The sequence below is a fragment of the Eschrichtius robustus genome, chromosome 15 (assembly GCF_028021215.1).
Source record: "Eschrichtius robustus isolate mEscRob2 chromosome 15, mEscRob2.pri, whole genome shotgun sequence".
Lineage (NCBI taxonomy): Eukaryota > Metazoa > Chordata > Mammalia > Artiodactyla > Eschrichtiidae > Eschrichtius > Eschrichtius robustus.
Genome location: NC_090838.1, coordinates 7,669,097 through 7,684,889, shown reverse-complemented (window position 1 = coordinate 7,684,889; position 15,793 = coordinate 7,669,097). Strand labels below are relative to the sequence as shown.

The 15,793-nt window shown below is 45.2% G+C and overlaps 1 protein-coding gene across 2 annotated transcripts in view; it reads right to left on the bottom strand.

The window, feature by feature from the left end:
• The window catches only part of ATP6V1C2 (ATPase H+ transporting V1 subunit C2), a 51,984-nt gene extending 38,265 nt beyond the window's left edge, over positions 1 to 13,719 (bottom strand). The window contains exons 1-3 of one of the 2 annotated variants that reach the window (XM_068565168.1): positions 13,652 to 13,719; positions 12,322 to 12,476; positions 9,921 to 9,988 (exon numbers count right to left, since the gene is read on the bottom strand). In XM_068565168.1, the coding sequence (XP_068421269.1) occupies positions 9,921 to 9,988; positions 12,322 to 12,450 (197 nt within the window). In that variant the 5' untranslated portion in view covers positions 12,451 to 12,476; positions 13,652 to 13,719. Of the gene's footprint in view, positions 1 to 9,920; positions 9,989 to 12,321; positions 12,477 to 12,610; positions 12,646 to 13,651 lie in introns of those variants that run through there. The other variant, XM_068565169.1, reaches the window with a different exon arrangement.
• Between the last annotated feature and the right edge of the window lie 2,074 nt (positions 13,720 to 15,793).

The following is a 15,793-nucleotide window of genomic DNA, read 5'->3' as shown; positions in this document are numbered from 1 at the left end:
GACGGCTCTCTATGTACTGACAGGAAAAATGTCCCAGGATATCTTAAGTGAAAAAGAAGCAAGATGCTAAACATGTGGATTACTACTTTGTATTTGAAAAGGGGAGAAATAAGAATCTGTGTTGGAATTTGCCTGTATTTGCATAAAGAAGGACCAGAAATGTATCCAAGCGATTCATACAAGCAGCTTCCTAAGTGGGGGCTGAGGAGGGAGTTGGATGGGGAGAGCATAAGGGAAACTTCTCATGTGGAGCCTTTTATATTGTTTTTATCTTTGATGCATGTGAATGTATTACCTGTTCACAAACAAACAAACAAAAAACCACACACACACACACACACACACACAAAAAAACAAATAAAAAAATTTGTTATAAGCTTTTAAGTATAAATTTAGAATCCCTGGCCTTAAGACATACTTCTAGAAGTACGTTAGGATCCAACGGGCTAATAGCTGTGTAAGTGCTATTACTAACACCGGTCCTCAAAGTCGGAAGCCCACCTGCCTCAGGATCACCCAGAGGTCCCATTTAAAATGCAGATTCCTAGGCCCTAACCCCGACCGGACCCAATCAGCATCCCTGGAGGTGGTGCCCCAGGACCTGTAAATTTTTTAAGCTCCCCAGGAGATGGTACAGGTGCTAGAAGAGGAGACCCACTACTGTGAGATGGACGTGTACCAGAAAATATTCAGTAATTCAGCACACACTCTGAGCCAGGCACTGCTCTAGGAGCTGCGCCCAGAAATACCGTCCCTGCTTCTACAAGACGCACACAAAGACAAACAAGGACAGTGTTAAACAGGGGAGTGTGGAAGGCAGAGAACTAAAATAGGGTGCCCTAGAGGGGCTCGGCTGGCTGCGAGCCCCCAGAAGGCCTCTGGAGGGGGTGACATTCCAACTGAGATGCGATGACGACAGGGAGCCCACCCTTCAAAGGGGAGGTGGCAGGTGGGGGGCCTGGGCCAGGAGTTTGGTGCAAAAGTGCAGAACGAGAAGAAGGTGGTTTGGATGAAGGCAGAGGAGTGGACGGAAACGGGACAGGTTTGGGAGGCGGAGGCCACGGGGCTCGGTCCTCACTGGGGTCTCAAGTGGAGGGTCAGGAAGGAGGGGCCCAGACTGTTTGCTCAGTACCTGGGCCCCGGGAGCCTTTGACTGAGGTGGGAAAGACCACGTAAGAGGAGAATGGAAACATATAAGCTGTCCGTTGAGCATGTTATTAACTTCGGACATAAAGCCAATGCCAAAAAAGAACCATTTAAAGCTGCCCCTTAAGCCTCTGAAAATAAGTCTAAGTGGCTGCCATCTACGTAAGGCGTGAAGAGTGCTGTGTGGACAGGACTGGGCTGAGGTCTGGAGAACAGTGGAGCCGTGGCTCCCAGGAGCTGATCCAGGTCTAAAATGGAAGGGGGGACTTCCCTGGTGGTCCAGTGGTAAAGAATCCGTCTTCCAATTCAGGGGACGCGGGTTTGATCCCTGGTCGGGGAGATAAGATCCCACACACCGCAGGGCAACTAAGCCTGCGCACCACAACTACTGAGCTCGTACGTCTCAACTAGAGAAGAGAAAACCCGCACACCACAGCTAGAGAGAAGCCCGCAGGGCGCAACAAAGACCTGAGGCAGCCAAAAAAATAAAGAAAATAAATAAATAAAAAGGAAGGGCCTGACACTAAATTTAACCTCCAAAGAATCTGTGAGTTTCACAATGTTGCCTGAGGCTGGCGCTGGCCGGTTGCCTCCTGCACAGAAATCAACACCCCCTCCTTCCCTGCAGGTGGGACTTCTGCCTTGGTGAAAACTGCTGGCAGCTGGTTGGGGGCTGTCAAAGCAGAGACTAGCCCAGCAGGGCTTGAAGGAGGGGATGAAGGCAGGGCAGGCGGAAGAGAAGTTAACCGCCATCTGCCAGGAAGGGAGAGAAGCAGGGGGACCAGTGAAGGCCTGACACACATCAGCTATGACCCTGCACAGTGAGTGACTTAACTCTGAGAACATCAATGTTCTCATCTAGAACGTGGGGATATTCACCCAGCTCCTGGCACTGTGGTGAAGATCGCATGAGGAAATAGAGAAATGGAAGGCGCCTAATACAGTGCCTAGCATACAATGGGCAATCAAAGAATGGCCCCTAGCAAAACAGGAACGTGACAACCAGCACGTGGTGTGGACTCAAGACAGGGAACAATATAACAGAGACTCTAGAGACCATCAAGGGGCAACCCTCAGTGGAGTCATAACTGTCACAGACCTTTATGATCCAGCAGTAAGAGCAGCAAAGTGCATCAAGATTAGAAACATGGACCCAGCAGATATGAAAATCATTGATGCTGTGGGTCCAACAGACAATATATCAACTCTATACAATGAAAACAAGAGACCACACCCATCTCAGGCACCCATGTAACACTTAGAAAAAGCAGCAAGGAAAACTTCAAATTCCCAAAGGTAGAAATAGCACTTATTGGGCTTCCCTAGTGGCGCAGTGGTTAAGAATCCGCCTGCTAAGGCAGGGGACACGGGTTCGAGCCCTGCTCCAGGAAGATCCCACATGCCGCGGAGCAACTAAGCCCGTGCGCCACAACTACTGAGCCTGTGCTCTAGAGCCCGCGCCCCTACAGCCCGTGCTCTGCAACAAGAGAAGCCACTGCAATGAGAAGCCCACGCACCACAACGAAGAGTAGCCCCCGCTCACTGCAACTAGAGAAAGCCTGTGCGCAGCAACAAAGGCCAACGCAGCCAAAAATAAAATAAATAGATAAATTCATTAAAAAAAAAAAATTATCAAAAATAAAATAAAATTCCTTGATATCAGGATCTCTCTTATTAAAAAAAAAAAAAAAAGAAATAGCACTTATTTTATTCTCTAACAACAAAGCAATAAAATTAGAAGCGAAAAACGAAACAACAAAAAATCTCAACAGTCCAGAAATTTTAAAAAGCATTTAAAAACTTGCAGAACATCTAGAAAAAAATGATAATGAAAATTCCAAAAGTTACATAATATGCTGAGAAAAATCCATTACCTTAAACATTACAGAATGAAACAAAAAAGAACATAAATGAACGCAGCATGTAACACAGTTATGTTTCACAGAAAAGAGCAGGAAAATGAACCCAAGCAAAGCAAGAGGAAGGAAACTAAGATAAATGTAGAAATGTGAAAATTAGAAATCAGAAAAGTGTAAAATTGATTTTAAAAAACTGAGAAAAAAAGCTGTTTGCCTTAAAGAGTGATATAGGTAAAACTGCTGGGTAGCCTAATCAAAGAAAACACACACACACACACAAAATGAGAAATTAGAAGAGACAATTATAAAACTCACAACAGTATCGAACTCAATGCGAATAACTTGGAAGAGTTGATGGTAATAGATTATTTTCTAGGAAAATGAAATTTACCAAAATCCATACACCTCTTCTCCCAAAGAGAAAACCAAGAGAATACTGGAAATTTTTGTGAATAGAACTACTCCTAAAAATGCAGCAAGCCCCGATACGTCACAATGACATGTTTTAAACTTTCCAGAAACGGATCAACCCAGTACCATTTAAAGCAGCTGTTCTCAGCTCGGTGCTTTGTGACCACCTAGAGGGGTGGGATAGGGAGGGTGGGAGGGAGACGCAAGAGGGAGGGGATACGGGGATGTATGTATACATATGGCTGATTCACCTTGTTATACAGCAGAAACTAACACAACGTTGTAAAGCAATTATACTCCAATTAAGATGTTAAAAAGAAAAAACTAAACTAAAATGAAGCAGCTGTTCTCAATCACTGTGCCAGGACAAACAGCAGCATTAGCATCGCCTGAGAACTTGCAGAAATGCAGATTCTCAGGCCCCACGTCAGACCTACTGCATCAGAAATTCTGGAGGGGGCCCAGAAACCTGTTTTACCAAATCTTCCAGATGACTTGACTCACACACTTTGAGAGCCCCTGTTTGACTGTGCCATGCCAAGGGCGGCCTGCCGCAGCCCTGGTATCACTGGGAGCCTGGGAAAATGCAGAATCCCAGGCTCAGCCCAGACATACTGAGTCAGACTCTGCATTTTGTCAAGACCCCCAGGGGACTCATGTGTGTGTTTGAGAAGCGCTGTCTAGAGCTCTAGCCCAGTGCTGTGCAATGGAAATAGAACTGAACCACACATACAAAAATTTCTAGTAGCCACATTTTAAAAAGTAAAACAACTAAATTAATTTTAATAACATATTCTATGTAAGTAACCCAATATCCCAAATATTATTATTTTAACAGGTAACCAACATAAAAATATATTAATGAGATATTTTACATCCTTTTTTTTTTGTACCTACAAGTTCTTCAAAATCTGATGGGTATTTTAAACTTCACACATCTCGATTCAAACTAGCCATATCTCAAGTGCTTAGAAGTCCCATGTGGTCAGTTGATGTCATTTTGAACAGTGTAGAGAGAATGGAGAAAAAAGGAAAGCTTCCAAATTCTTCTTACAAAGCCACCACTTTTCTTACGCTAATATGGCTTTTTAATCGTGTGCTGTCACACAATAGACCAATTTTAATACTGTGGTTAAGAATGAGGACTCTGGCAGAAACTAACACACCACTGTAAAGCAATTATACCCAATAAAGATGTTAAAAAAAAAAAAAATCAAAGGGTTACATTTCAGGAGACAAAGCTTGAGCTAGAATAAAGGAATGAGATTCAAAAAGAAAAAAAAAAAAAAAAAAAGAATGAGGACTCTGCAGCCAGACTCCCTGGCCTCTAACTTTAGCTTCATCAGTTATTGAAATCTCTGGGCTGTCACAGAGTAGGCATTCAATAAATGTTAACTATCATTATGTTATGATAACATTATGATGTTAGTATTATTGTTATTCATGATTACTGATGCAAAATCTTACAACATTAGCAAACAGAGTTCAACATCCCAAGTAGGTTTTCTCCTTGGAATGCAAGGATGATTCAATAATTATGATATCTATTAATAAATATACCATATTAAGGTCAAGGAAAAAAAAAAAAGAAACAACATAGGACCAGTTCATTTTATGCCACAAAAGGAATTTGAAAAAAATTACAATACTTATTCCAGATAAACTCTTAGTAAAACAGAAACAGATACTTCCTTAGCATGATAATAGTATATTTAAAAACAAGAGCTCAATGATATTTAATGGTGAGCTACTAAAATTATCCAAATTAAAGGCAGGAACAAGAATACGATGTCCACTACCATCACTGACAAATTAAACATTTTTCTGGGCTACTACCCTCTGCAATTAAGCAAGAAAACAAAATGAGAGAAAAGCAGGAAAAACTGTCATTTACAGACAATATGATCACATGCCTAAAAACCTTAGAAAATAAGCTGAAAAATCATTAGAAACAACAAGGAAATTCCATAAGTTGTCACATCATTAAGTTAATGTGAAAAATCCCTATTTACAAACAATAAGCATTTAAAGAAAAGATCTCATGTACAATAGCAACAAAATAAAAACTGTAACACTTGGGAAAAAATAAGATATTTTGCAGAACTTTCTGAATAGACCATTAAATCTTTACCAGAGGAACAAAGAAAAAGAACTAAGTCAATTGAAAGATGAACTGTGCTCATGGAAACACTCAAAGTTTTAAGAATGTTAATCTCTGCTAATTTCAGTGCAATCCGAAATGAATCATGAATAGGATCTTTGCAAATCTGTTTGTGCTAAGTAGATAACTCAAAATTAAATTTGTAAATATTGGGTTGGATCATGAATGTGCATGCGTGTGTGTGTGTGTGTGTATGTGTGTGTGTGTTTCATTTCGTCTTTTTTCACCAGGGAAGGAACCACACAAAACCCTAATAATGGCTACCTATGGGGAGAGCGACTGGGGTGAAAGTGGAACTTTCAATTTTCTTTTTGTACCTTTTTATACCATTTGATTTTTTTTAATGTGTAAATATATTATTTTTAAAGTGTCAACAATAATTATCTGAGCAATGAATAAAACACAAGTAAGACACTTTTCAAGGTCTGTATTAAAAAATACTATTAAGCGTCCTGTTGGTGCTGGTGGGAGCCACTGAGAGGAAGGGTAGGCACAGATGGACACTGGGTGAATTAGTGAATCTGGTTCAAGGGTCTATTCCCCCTCCACTGCCCCAGCCCACCCAGCTCTTTCTAGGAACTTCTCTCTGGGCATGTTTCCTCATCTGGAACATGAAGGAGTTCGATTAGATAGATTTCTAAGGACCCGTTCAGCTCTAATATTCCAGGATTCTTTCTTCCGTTCATTCATTCAGCTGGTCTTCTGGAGCTTACAGTCTAGCTGGGAAGACAGACAGTCATCAAACGATCCCACAAGAAAATGTACAAGGCCACCATGGAGGGTGTTATGAAGAAGGGGGTGCCCTCAGTTGTCCTAGGAGAGGGTCAATCAGCAAGTCTGAAGGCAGGGGGTGAGGGTGAGAGGAGAGTCTGGGGGAGCTGAACAGGATTAGCAGGCGATAACAGGGGCGAGTGGGGTATAGGGAAAGTCAGTCATTCCAGAGAGTAGGAGGTCAGCACACACACGGCGGGACTGCCAAGCAGCCCTGAGGACTCAGCACACAGCATAAACAGGCATTCGACTGATACTTCTCCAGTGAATCTAATCTGCTTCAATGCAGGTAATCTCATCCTGATATTCTTGCAGTGACAGAAGGGAAGCTTGGGTAATTTTTTTTTAATTATACTTTTGCTTCTCTTTAGAATGCTCTTAGAAGAACCGACTTCCTAAGACTTGCATCACTAAGCAGACAGCCACACTGGCATATGGAATCTTTGATCAGCCAACCCTCAGTCAACTTCACGGAGCCATATGGATAAAGAAAAGCCACCAGCTATTCCGCAAGCCAGGTTAATGCACTCAGGGGCAGCTGACAGTCACCAAAGTACCAGAGAAACTCATGAGGTGCCTCTGACAGCCCAAGCGCCAGTGAAATCTAATATTTTAACCAGCACTGCAAAACAGGCTAAGATACTGGGAAGGACTCAAATGTAGAAGGGAAAAAAAAAAAGGGAGGGAGGGCTCTTCTAAAGGTAAAATCATTTGGTTTCTCAAAAGTTCGTTAATTACAGTGCAAATACAGAGTAAATTACCAAAGACAGCAGGGGGGAATAAATCAAAAACAAAAGGAAGGCTCCAGTAAGCAAAAGCTGCCTTCCAGCTACGTGGAAAAACACTCTAGTGCACCGAGTAAATAAATAATAAAAGGATGTGGAAACAATACACCTTGAAAACTCCTGATCCTTCTCTGTTCTCCTGGCCAGTAGCAGTGCTGACAAGTTTACGCTGCCCGGGTTACATACCCAGCTAGCATTTATTTATCCAATAACACCTGCGTACTTTTAACTGAAGCTGATCTCTGTATTTTATTAGTGCATCCCATTATTTTACCCCAAGCTCCAGCATGAACCCCCAAACAAAAGTTATCTGACCCCTAGACTAGATAAATGCTAGAAATAAGAATTTCAGGGTGTTCAGACCACACCGCTTTTCTTCTCCCCCTGAGAGGAAGGCTCTTGGGAATATACACCCACAAGGAAAAAATAAAACAACGCACAGTGATTTTCATTCTTCCATACCGCACCCTGTTTAAAAAAAAACAAAAAGTCTTTAATTCATTCAGGTGTTATCTGTTTCACAATTACAGCCTTAATCTGGCTTACGCATTTTCTTAAACACAAGTAACTTGTGCAACCTATAGGTACCGGACAAAACACAAACGCTTACTGAAAAAAACAAAGAAACAAACAAAAAAGCAAAGTGGAAGTGATAATAATCCAAGATCACAGAATTTTATTAGAGGTAGAGGGGGCTTTGGTGAATAAGAAAGAGGTTAAGGACTTGCACCAGGGAAGAAAATTGGTAGCAAAGAAAGGTATAGAAAAATAAAAATGCTGGCTAGCTGTCATTTCTGCAGCAGGCCTGAGAACAATTCACACTTTCTTTTGTTTTTTAACAATTCACTCCCCTGACTGCATAGCCTCGTCCTGTGGTTTGTCAGGGCTGCCGAGGAAAGGCATCTCCAGCCCAGGACAGTGGGCTGGCCTCCATGGTATCTGTTAGACCCACCTCCCCATGGGGCAGAGCAGCCTAAGAAAGGAGCTGATATTTAGGGATCAAGCCACTTTTTCTTGGATGTTAGTTTCTCATAGAACACTTCCTGGGATTTGCTCATTCTTGATTCAACATGATTTCACTCCCCTTCATTCTTCCCTGAAAGCACAGAGATGATCGCTACTGTCCCATTTCACAGATGAGAAAGGTGAAGGTTAGTTTTCTTTCTCGAGGACTGTGAGCTGCAAACTGCTTGGTGATTAGGATTGCCTCTATGTGGTTAGTCCAACATCCCACGTTGAGCAAAATGTTACTAACAAAGGATTCTTTTTATTCTTAGGCGATGGGTGGCTGAACAGCAACTGGAACACAGAAAACTTAATTTCTAGCCCATGGCACCAAGCTGCAGATTAGGAACCTCGAAGTATGATCACTAGAACCTCCTAATTACACAATTTCCACAAAAATGCATCAGAAAAGGCAGCAGCTTGCACATCACCATTCCACTGAGAAGGTAAAAAGCACATGCCCACAGGCCCTGAAAATAGGAAACCCTCTACAGAGGCTCAGGCAGTCAAACCCTGGTCTCCCCTGGTCATGCAGATTGGTAGGTATATGCCTTGGCCCCTGAAGACTCTTTCCTCACCTATCTCACCTGTATTTTTCTTAAAACCAAGTGAAAACACTTGTTAAACAAGTTTCATCTTCACCAAGACAAGGAAGTATTATTATTTAAAATCTACCTAAAAGGTAAATTATGGCAAATCCATATGGTATAACATTACAGTGGACTAGTTAACGGTTAGATCCAAAGAACAAGATATGAAGGGAAAAGCAAGTCACAAAATATGTGTAATATGGGGACTTCCCTGGTGGCACAGTGTTTGAGAATCCGCCTGCCAACGCAGGGGACGTGGGTTCTAGCCCTGGTCCGGGAAGATCCCACATGCCGCAGAGCAACTAAGCCCGTGAGCCACAACTGCCGAGCCTGCGCTCTAGAGCCCGTGAGCCACAACTACTGAAGCCCGCGTGCCTAGAGCCCGTGCTCCAAAACAAGAGAAGTCACTGCAATGAGAAGCCCGCGCACCGCAAGGAAGAGTAGCCCCCGCTCGTCGCAACTGGAGAAAGCCTGCACGCAGCAACAGAGATCCAACACAGCCAAATAAATAAATTAATTAAATTTTTAAAAAAAGATTAAAAAATTTTAAAAAAATGTTGAAAATGCAATTACGGACTGACAAACTATCTCTAAGAAATGTGATTAAGGGGAAAAAGCAAGGTGCAGAATATATGCTATCATTTGTATAAAATTATTTTTAAGAATATGTTCATATTTATTTGTACATGTACAGGCTGTCTCTGGAAGGCTCTCCTAAAAATTATAATAACATTGCCTTAAAAGAGGGAAAATGAGGGGACAGGAAACTGAAAAATAGGTGAGAAGAAAACAATTTTCACTGGATAGCTTTCCTTTGTACTCTGAATTTTTTACTACGTGCATATGTTCCTACAAAAACAAAACCAAACAAAAAACTTAAAAAGCCTTGGGGGGAAAACTGCACCAACTGTTTTTCTAAGTGTTTCAGTACCTTATGCCGTCTTATGCCGTAGCCCTCTTCATTTTGAAGGCAGCCCCCCTGAGAAAAACTCTGCCTCAGCAAACAAAACTACGCAAGGGACCCCACGTGCAGCTATGGACCTGTCACCCTCACGGAGACCTGCCCTGGCTCTTCCTGTGACTTCCAGGACCGGGTTTAGGCAAGTATGGCCTCAGCCAAAGCAAGAGCACTGTGTCCTCTGACAACAATGTCAAATTCTCACTTGTATGTAGTAAATAAGAAATATTTTACCTTTCAGCAAAGATATCGAGTTTCCCCAACTCATCAGAGAGGCCCACAAGGGAATCCAAGGTCCCCACCTAGAAAGATCGGAGAGAAGTTAGATGCTCGGGCTTTGTAGCTGGCGGTGGGTGGGGGGGGGGGCACGGAGTTTCAACTATAGTGCAGGGAATTCTTCTATCTTGACTCAGTTGTCCTTGGTCAGTGGTGAAACTGGAAACTGAGAAGAGTTCTCAAGGGAAATCGGTGGATTTTGGATGATGTTGATTATTACTATTATTATTTTTTTGGCCAACAGGGTAAACTGTCATTTCTGCCGTAGAAAGGAGTGACTATGTGTCGTGGTCTACCCTCAGCTGATTTCCGTCTAAGCATGGCAGTCCGCTCTTCAGGGGATTAATCCCCACAGCCAAGGAAGCAATGAGACAGAAAGCAAGTCAAGGAAGTCATCATTTCTGAAAGCCTTTCTTCTCCAAGGTAGTCCAGCCAATCCCCATCTCTGGTCCTCTCTGCTGTTATTAACAATGATCTTACTGGGGCAAGGGCAGCTTTTCCTCCTGCTCCCATTCATTCATGAAAGTCCTTTTCTTTACAGATTACTTATGACGAGCTGTTTCTTGTGGAAATTATTACTGTGTCCAAAATTGTATTTAAAGGTCTACTCACAGAATCAGAAGGAAGAAGTCTGTTATCACATTGTCAACCACCCATCAGATGTTGAAAAGTAATCAGGGGAACTATGAAGTCTGGATATTCCTCGTAAGTGTTGTTTGTTTTCAGACAACTTAATTTTAAGCAACTTCTGGCAGAAGTCATGTCTTTCTTTAATCTTTGTACCCTCGGGTCTGGCACAGCGCTTCACACGTAGTAAGCAGTGAGTGGATGCTTAATTTACTAACCTTCACGGTATCTGACCCTGGACAGACAATGGCAGGTTTGAAAAATCAGCAAGATGTGGGTTCAGAACCCAGTGTTGCCACTTACCAGCTCCACAACCCCGGTCTCCTTTCTCAGCCCATCCTGATCTATAAAGTGGGAGTTGTGAGGATTCAGGAAGATGCGCTAAAAGAGCCTGGCCCCCCGCATACCGCTCCATAAACACTAGCAAATGTAGTAGCATTGTTAACGACTATGCAAAAAAGCCAGAGGGGCGAACTGAGGTTTGAAAGAGGATTACACCTCAGTTTACTAGAAGAGCCACCTCTGGGCGTTTAGCACCATCCCTCCAGAATCCATGACATATTTGTAGGGCAGAGAGACTGCCTTAGGCTTCTTCCCCTTGGAGGAAGCATGGCAAAAAGTCCACTCTTTTTGAAGTAAGAAGATTGCACATATCTTGCTCCTCTTCCATGTTTGTTTCATTTTAAAATCTCTTTCTGGGACTTCCCTGGTGCTCCAGTGGCTAAGACTCCACGTTCCCAATGCAGTGGGCCTGGGTTCGATCCCTGGTCAGGGAACTAGATCCCACGTGCCACAGCTAGGAGTTTGCATGCCACAGCTATGAGTTCGCGCGCTGCAACTAAAGATCCCGCGTGCTGCAACTAAGATCCGGCGCAGCCACGTAAATATTTTAAAAATAAATAAATAAAATAAAATCTCTTTCTGCCATCTGCCCAGTTGTCACTAAATCTCCTTCCTTCTCTCTCCACCAGAACCAGAGGGATGCTGGATTGCCTGCCCTGCTCCCAGTTCAAGAACACAATCAAGGATGAACCTCTTGGACTTTCCTGGTGTCGCAGCGGTTAAGAATCTACCTGCCAATGCAGGGGACACGGGTTTGAGCCCTGGGCCGGGAAGATCCCACATGCCACGGAGCAACTAAGCCCATGTACCACAACTGCTGAGCCTGCGCTTTAGAGCCCGAGAGCCACAACTACTGAGCCTGCGTGCCACAACTACTGAAGCCCGTGCGCCTAGAGCCTGTGCTCCACAACAAGAGAAGCCACTGCAATGAGAAGCCCGAGCACTGCAATGAAGAGTAGCCCCCGCTCGCTGCAACTAGAGAAAGCCCACGAGCAGCCAAAAATTTTTTAAAAAAAGGATGAACCTCTCCAAGCCTGCACATTTAAAGTATATTGTTGGTCTTCTTAGATGTTGAAGATAAAACAGGAAGAATCTGAGAACTCAATGAGGACCCAAGTGTGTTTAAGACACTCTTTCCACTTTTTGAAGACACTGCTAGCCGCACCCTTGTCTCCCTCTCATTCTGTCCTGTGGCTCTAAGTCCACAAGCATCACAGTTAATTTGGGGCTATTCGTGAAGTCCCATCCAGACCAGTCCCCCCGGCCAGCTTCACAGCCAGGCTGATCCTCAGCACTGGTGCCGTTGCCTTGTTGTTTTCTCCTTGGCTTTCCAGAAGACACCCACCCCACCCCAGCCCATCACCTCCTTCCTCCTCCTGGGGTATTTTACCTTGAAATCAGGAATCGTGAATTTGGTGTTATAAGACAGGTTTGACTTGGAGGTTACTGTATTCATCCTCTCCAGCGCTTGTAAATTTTCCTTATCTCCAGGGGCAGAAATTAACCAAAACTCGGACATGTTTCCAGTCTTCTTTTATCCAGTTACTGACCAGAACCACAGCAACATACACAGACAGAAACAGGAGAGAAGTGTCAAATATCTCTACCTGTTCACCACTCCCTTCCCTCAGAATTAATCCTCTCCACTCTTCCCATTTCCCATTCCTTCCCCCTTTGACCTTCCAGTTCAGATTCTACAGTTCCAAGGACAGCCATCTGCCCAAAGCTTATCTCCACTTGGAAAGCCCTCAGGTCTTCGTAAAGACTCCCAAGGACCCTCCTTCCCAGGGTGGTTCTGACTGGTTTTGAGGAGAGAAGGAGGAGGGGGAGTGTGATTGCTGTCCTTCCTACTTCAGCGAAAAACCCATTCCTGGCATCATAAAATGGGGGCCAGTAAGCTGGACTTGGGCACCTTCTGGACTGTTTCTCTCCCTTCCAGGCTGCATCTCCAGGGATGTAGGATTGGGGGGTTAGAGGGGTGGTGAGGCAGGAACCAGACAAGGAGGCAGTTCCACAATGGGCAGGCTGGGCAAACCCAGATATTAACTGACCAACCTTGAGACTGGAGCTAGCTTTACAACGACTTCAGAAGAACCCATTTCTTTATAAAATAAGGAGGGGAGAGGGAAGGTAAGGGGGCTATTAGAGTCGTTTTTCCACAAGACTAGGTGTCTGTTCTGCAGAGGTGGGTAATGCGCTGGGTCCGGCTGGGACTTTCTGTCCAGCGTCTAAAGTCGATTAGCTCTGCTTATTCAAACGTGTACACACCCACACCTCTCTCCCCTCGGCCTGTTTCTCCCTTCCATCGCCTCCCAAAACGTCTCCGGGTGGCTACGAAAAAAACCAGGATAATAGCCAGAGACCCATCGTGCAAGCTCTCCTTGTTGACCCCCGTCTCACGCCACTCCAAGACAATCTTAGTCCCTCCTAACCCTGCGCACGCCGAACGCAGTTCCTTTCGCACTCGACCGCTGATGGCCTGGGGACAAACTGGCCCTGCGCAGAACCTGGGGAGATGCCACCTGCCCGGCCCCTGGGAGGGCGCAGCAGAGACGCCGGTTCCCCGGTTCCCACGGAGAAGGCTCGGCCCTGGACGGCGCCCCTGGGCCGAGGCGAAGCGGGGACCAAAGCGACGCGGGCGGCTCGAGCTGGGCCCCCGGTTGCGACGCGCGACCTCTCCCCACGCCGCCTCGGGCCCCCGACCCGCCGCGCGTCCTTACCGGGAGCCCGCGGGCCTCGCGGGCAGGGGGCGGGCTGGCGCGGGCCCGGAGCGCACGGCCGGCTCCCGGGAGGCAGCGGCTTCTGCGCGACGCCCCGCCCCGAGCTTTTATCCGAGCCGGAGGCGGCCGCCCCGCTGGACATTTGCATACCGGGCCGCCCGCCTCCAGCCGCCGCCGGGCAGGGGGCGCCCGCCAGGCCCCTGCGGCCGCTGTGCCACGCGAGAGGCAGGCGGATCCAGCCCTTCGCGACTTGGCCAAGATCCCCAATCCCCGACCGGCTGGGCTGGGTCCCGGCGGGATTCTGGGGAGCATCGGACGGGGCCCCCAACCCCACGACGGAGCTGAGCAGACGGCCGAGAGAAGCGGGGGAGGCGAAGCACTCGGCACCTGGACACCGCCGCCTCGAGTCTCTCCACCTCCACCCCATCCCCAGCCAGTGACAGGGAACAGGGTCTCAAGGGGAATCACCGAGAGACAGAACTGACCTGTGGAAAGTGACGCAACAGGTTCACATATGTTTTGGAACACACACCTGGGCAGAGGAATTATCTTCCTGTTGACGTGGGCGTGAGCTTGCCCTTGGTTGCCAAGGAAACTCTCCACTGCAGGATACGCCCACCTCACCTTACCCTCTTCCTTAATCACCTTGACTTACTATCTGGCACCACGGTGTGACTTTATGATCCCTGCTGTTTGAAAGAGAGGAAAACCCCAGAAATTAACACGTGAGTGTTTAAAAAAAAAAAAAGATACCTCTAAGAATTCATTTTCTCTGGAGTCAAGGAGGAAACTTTAGTGCATCCTTCTCCGTGGATGGTATTTTCAGTGATTTCTGGGAAAGATTAAAACCTCAGAATTATTCTTTAGGGGGCAGGGGGTGTTGAAGAAGTTTTGGTTGCTACCCTGAGAATGGGGTCCCCCTTACTGTATGAAACTAGCCAGATGGGCAACCTATTATCAGGAATGCTTTTAGATCTTTGGAAAGAGGTGTAAGGTGCCCTGTGCTGGGATGGGAGGCCCCAGATGCAGGACAGAAAGGTGACTTTTAAGGTCACAGCAGGATCGCTCTGCAATCCTACTGTGGATTTGGGATTGGCAGATTGGAACTCCCTGCACCTGCACTCTGCCTCATCACGACTGGGACACTCAAGTGCATTAGTCAGTCCTTGCAATATCTTCCTGAGGGAGGACACCTGAAACCGAGGGATGAGGAAATCCAGTGTGTGCAGGAAGGTTAAGTGGCAATTCCAGGGAAGGAGCGGCCCGGTCAGACATTGACGTGGGGTCTCCAATTTTGGACTTTATTTGGAAATGCCATTCTTTCCAGCCAGGGAAAACAGGATCCTAGAGCTGGGAGCAGACCTCTTTTATGAACAAGAGTAGCGATGCCCACAGATGTTGCTTGAATTGTCAGGTGTCACGCAACTGATAAATGGCAGAGCTATGAGTGGTACTGAGGCCTCTGATCCAAATCCTGTGTCCTTCCTACTGCTCCCAGCAAGCCTGCAGGCCTGGGTCCTAACTCTAAGAACCTGTGCTTTCCATTTCAGTCCACGTTTTTCTAGCCTTCCTTGTTCAGAAACCTGGCTTCCCAGAGACTGGGCAACACGTTTAGAAGTGTCCCCAACTTTGCTTATGAAACCTCTTCTTTCTATAAATATGGTTTCCTCTAACGAGCTTTTTTCATGAAATAAGAGGCTGACACAAAATAACTCCTGGACATCTGATTAAGAAAAGAATAAGAACTGTAGTGTTCCTTGTCTTACTTAAAAATCTACAATCTTTCTGGTCTTTCACATCTTAAGTTTCTTCTTAAGTATCGGAATTTACAATATTTCATATCTACCGCTTTAGGGGTCGATATCAGCTATCCTACCCTTAAGTCTGCTTGACTTTTTTTCAAATAACCTCTTTTTTTCCCACTTATAAGTAATTCTATGCATCTTATAAAAATTTGCAGAACATAGAAAAGTATAAAGAAGAAAGTAAAAATCACCTGTACTTCCACAATCTGAAAATAACCACTGTTAACATTCAAATTGCCTTTGTTATTTTTTAATGTATGTTCATATGTACAAATATGGACTTCTGGCATGATTGAGATTACATGCTATACATAAAGTTTGGCATCCTGCTATGGAT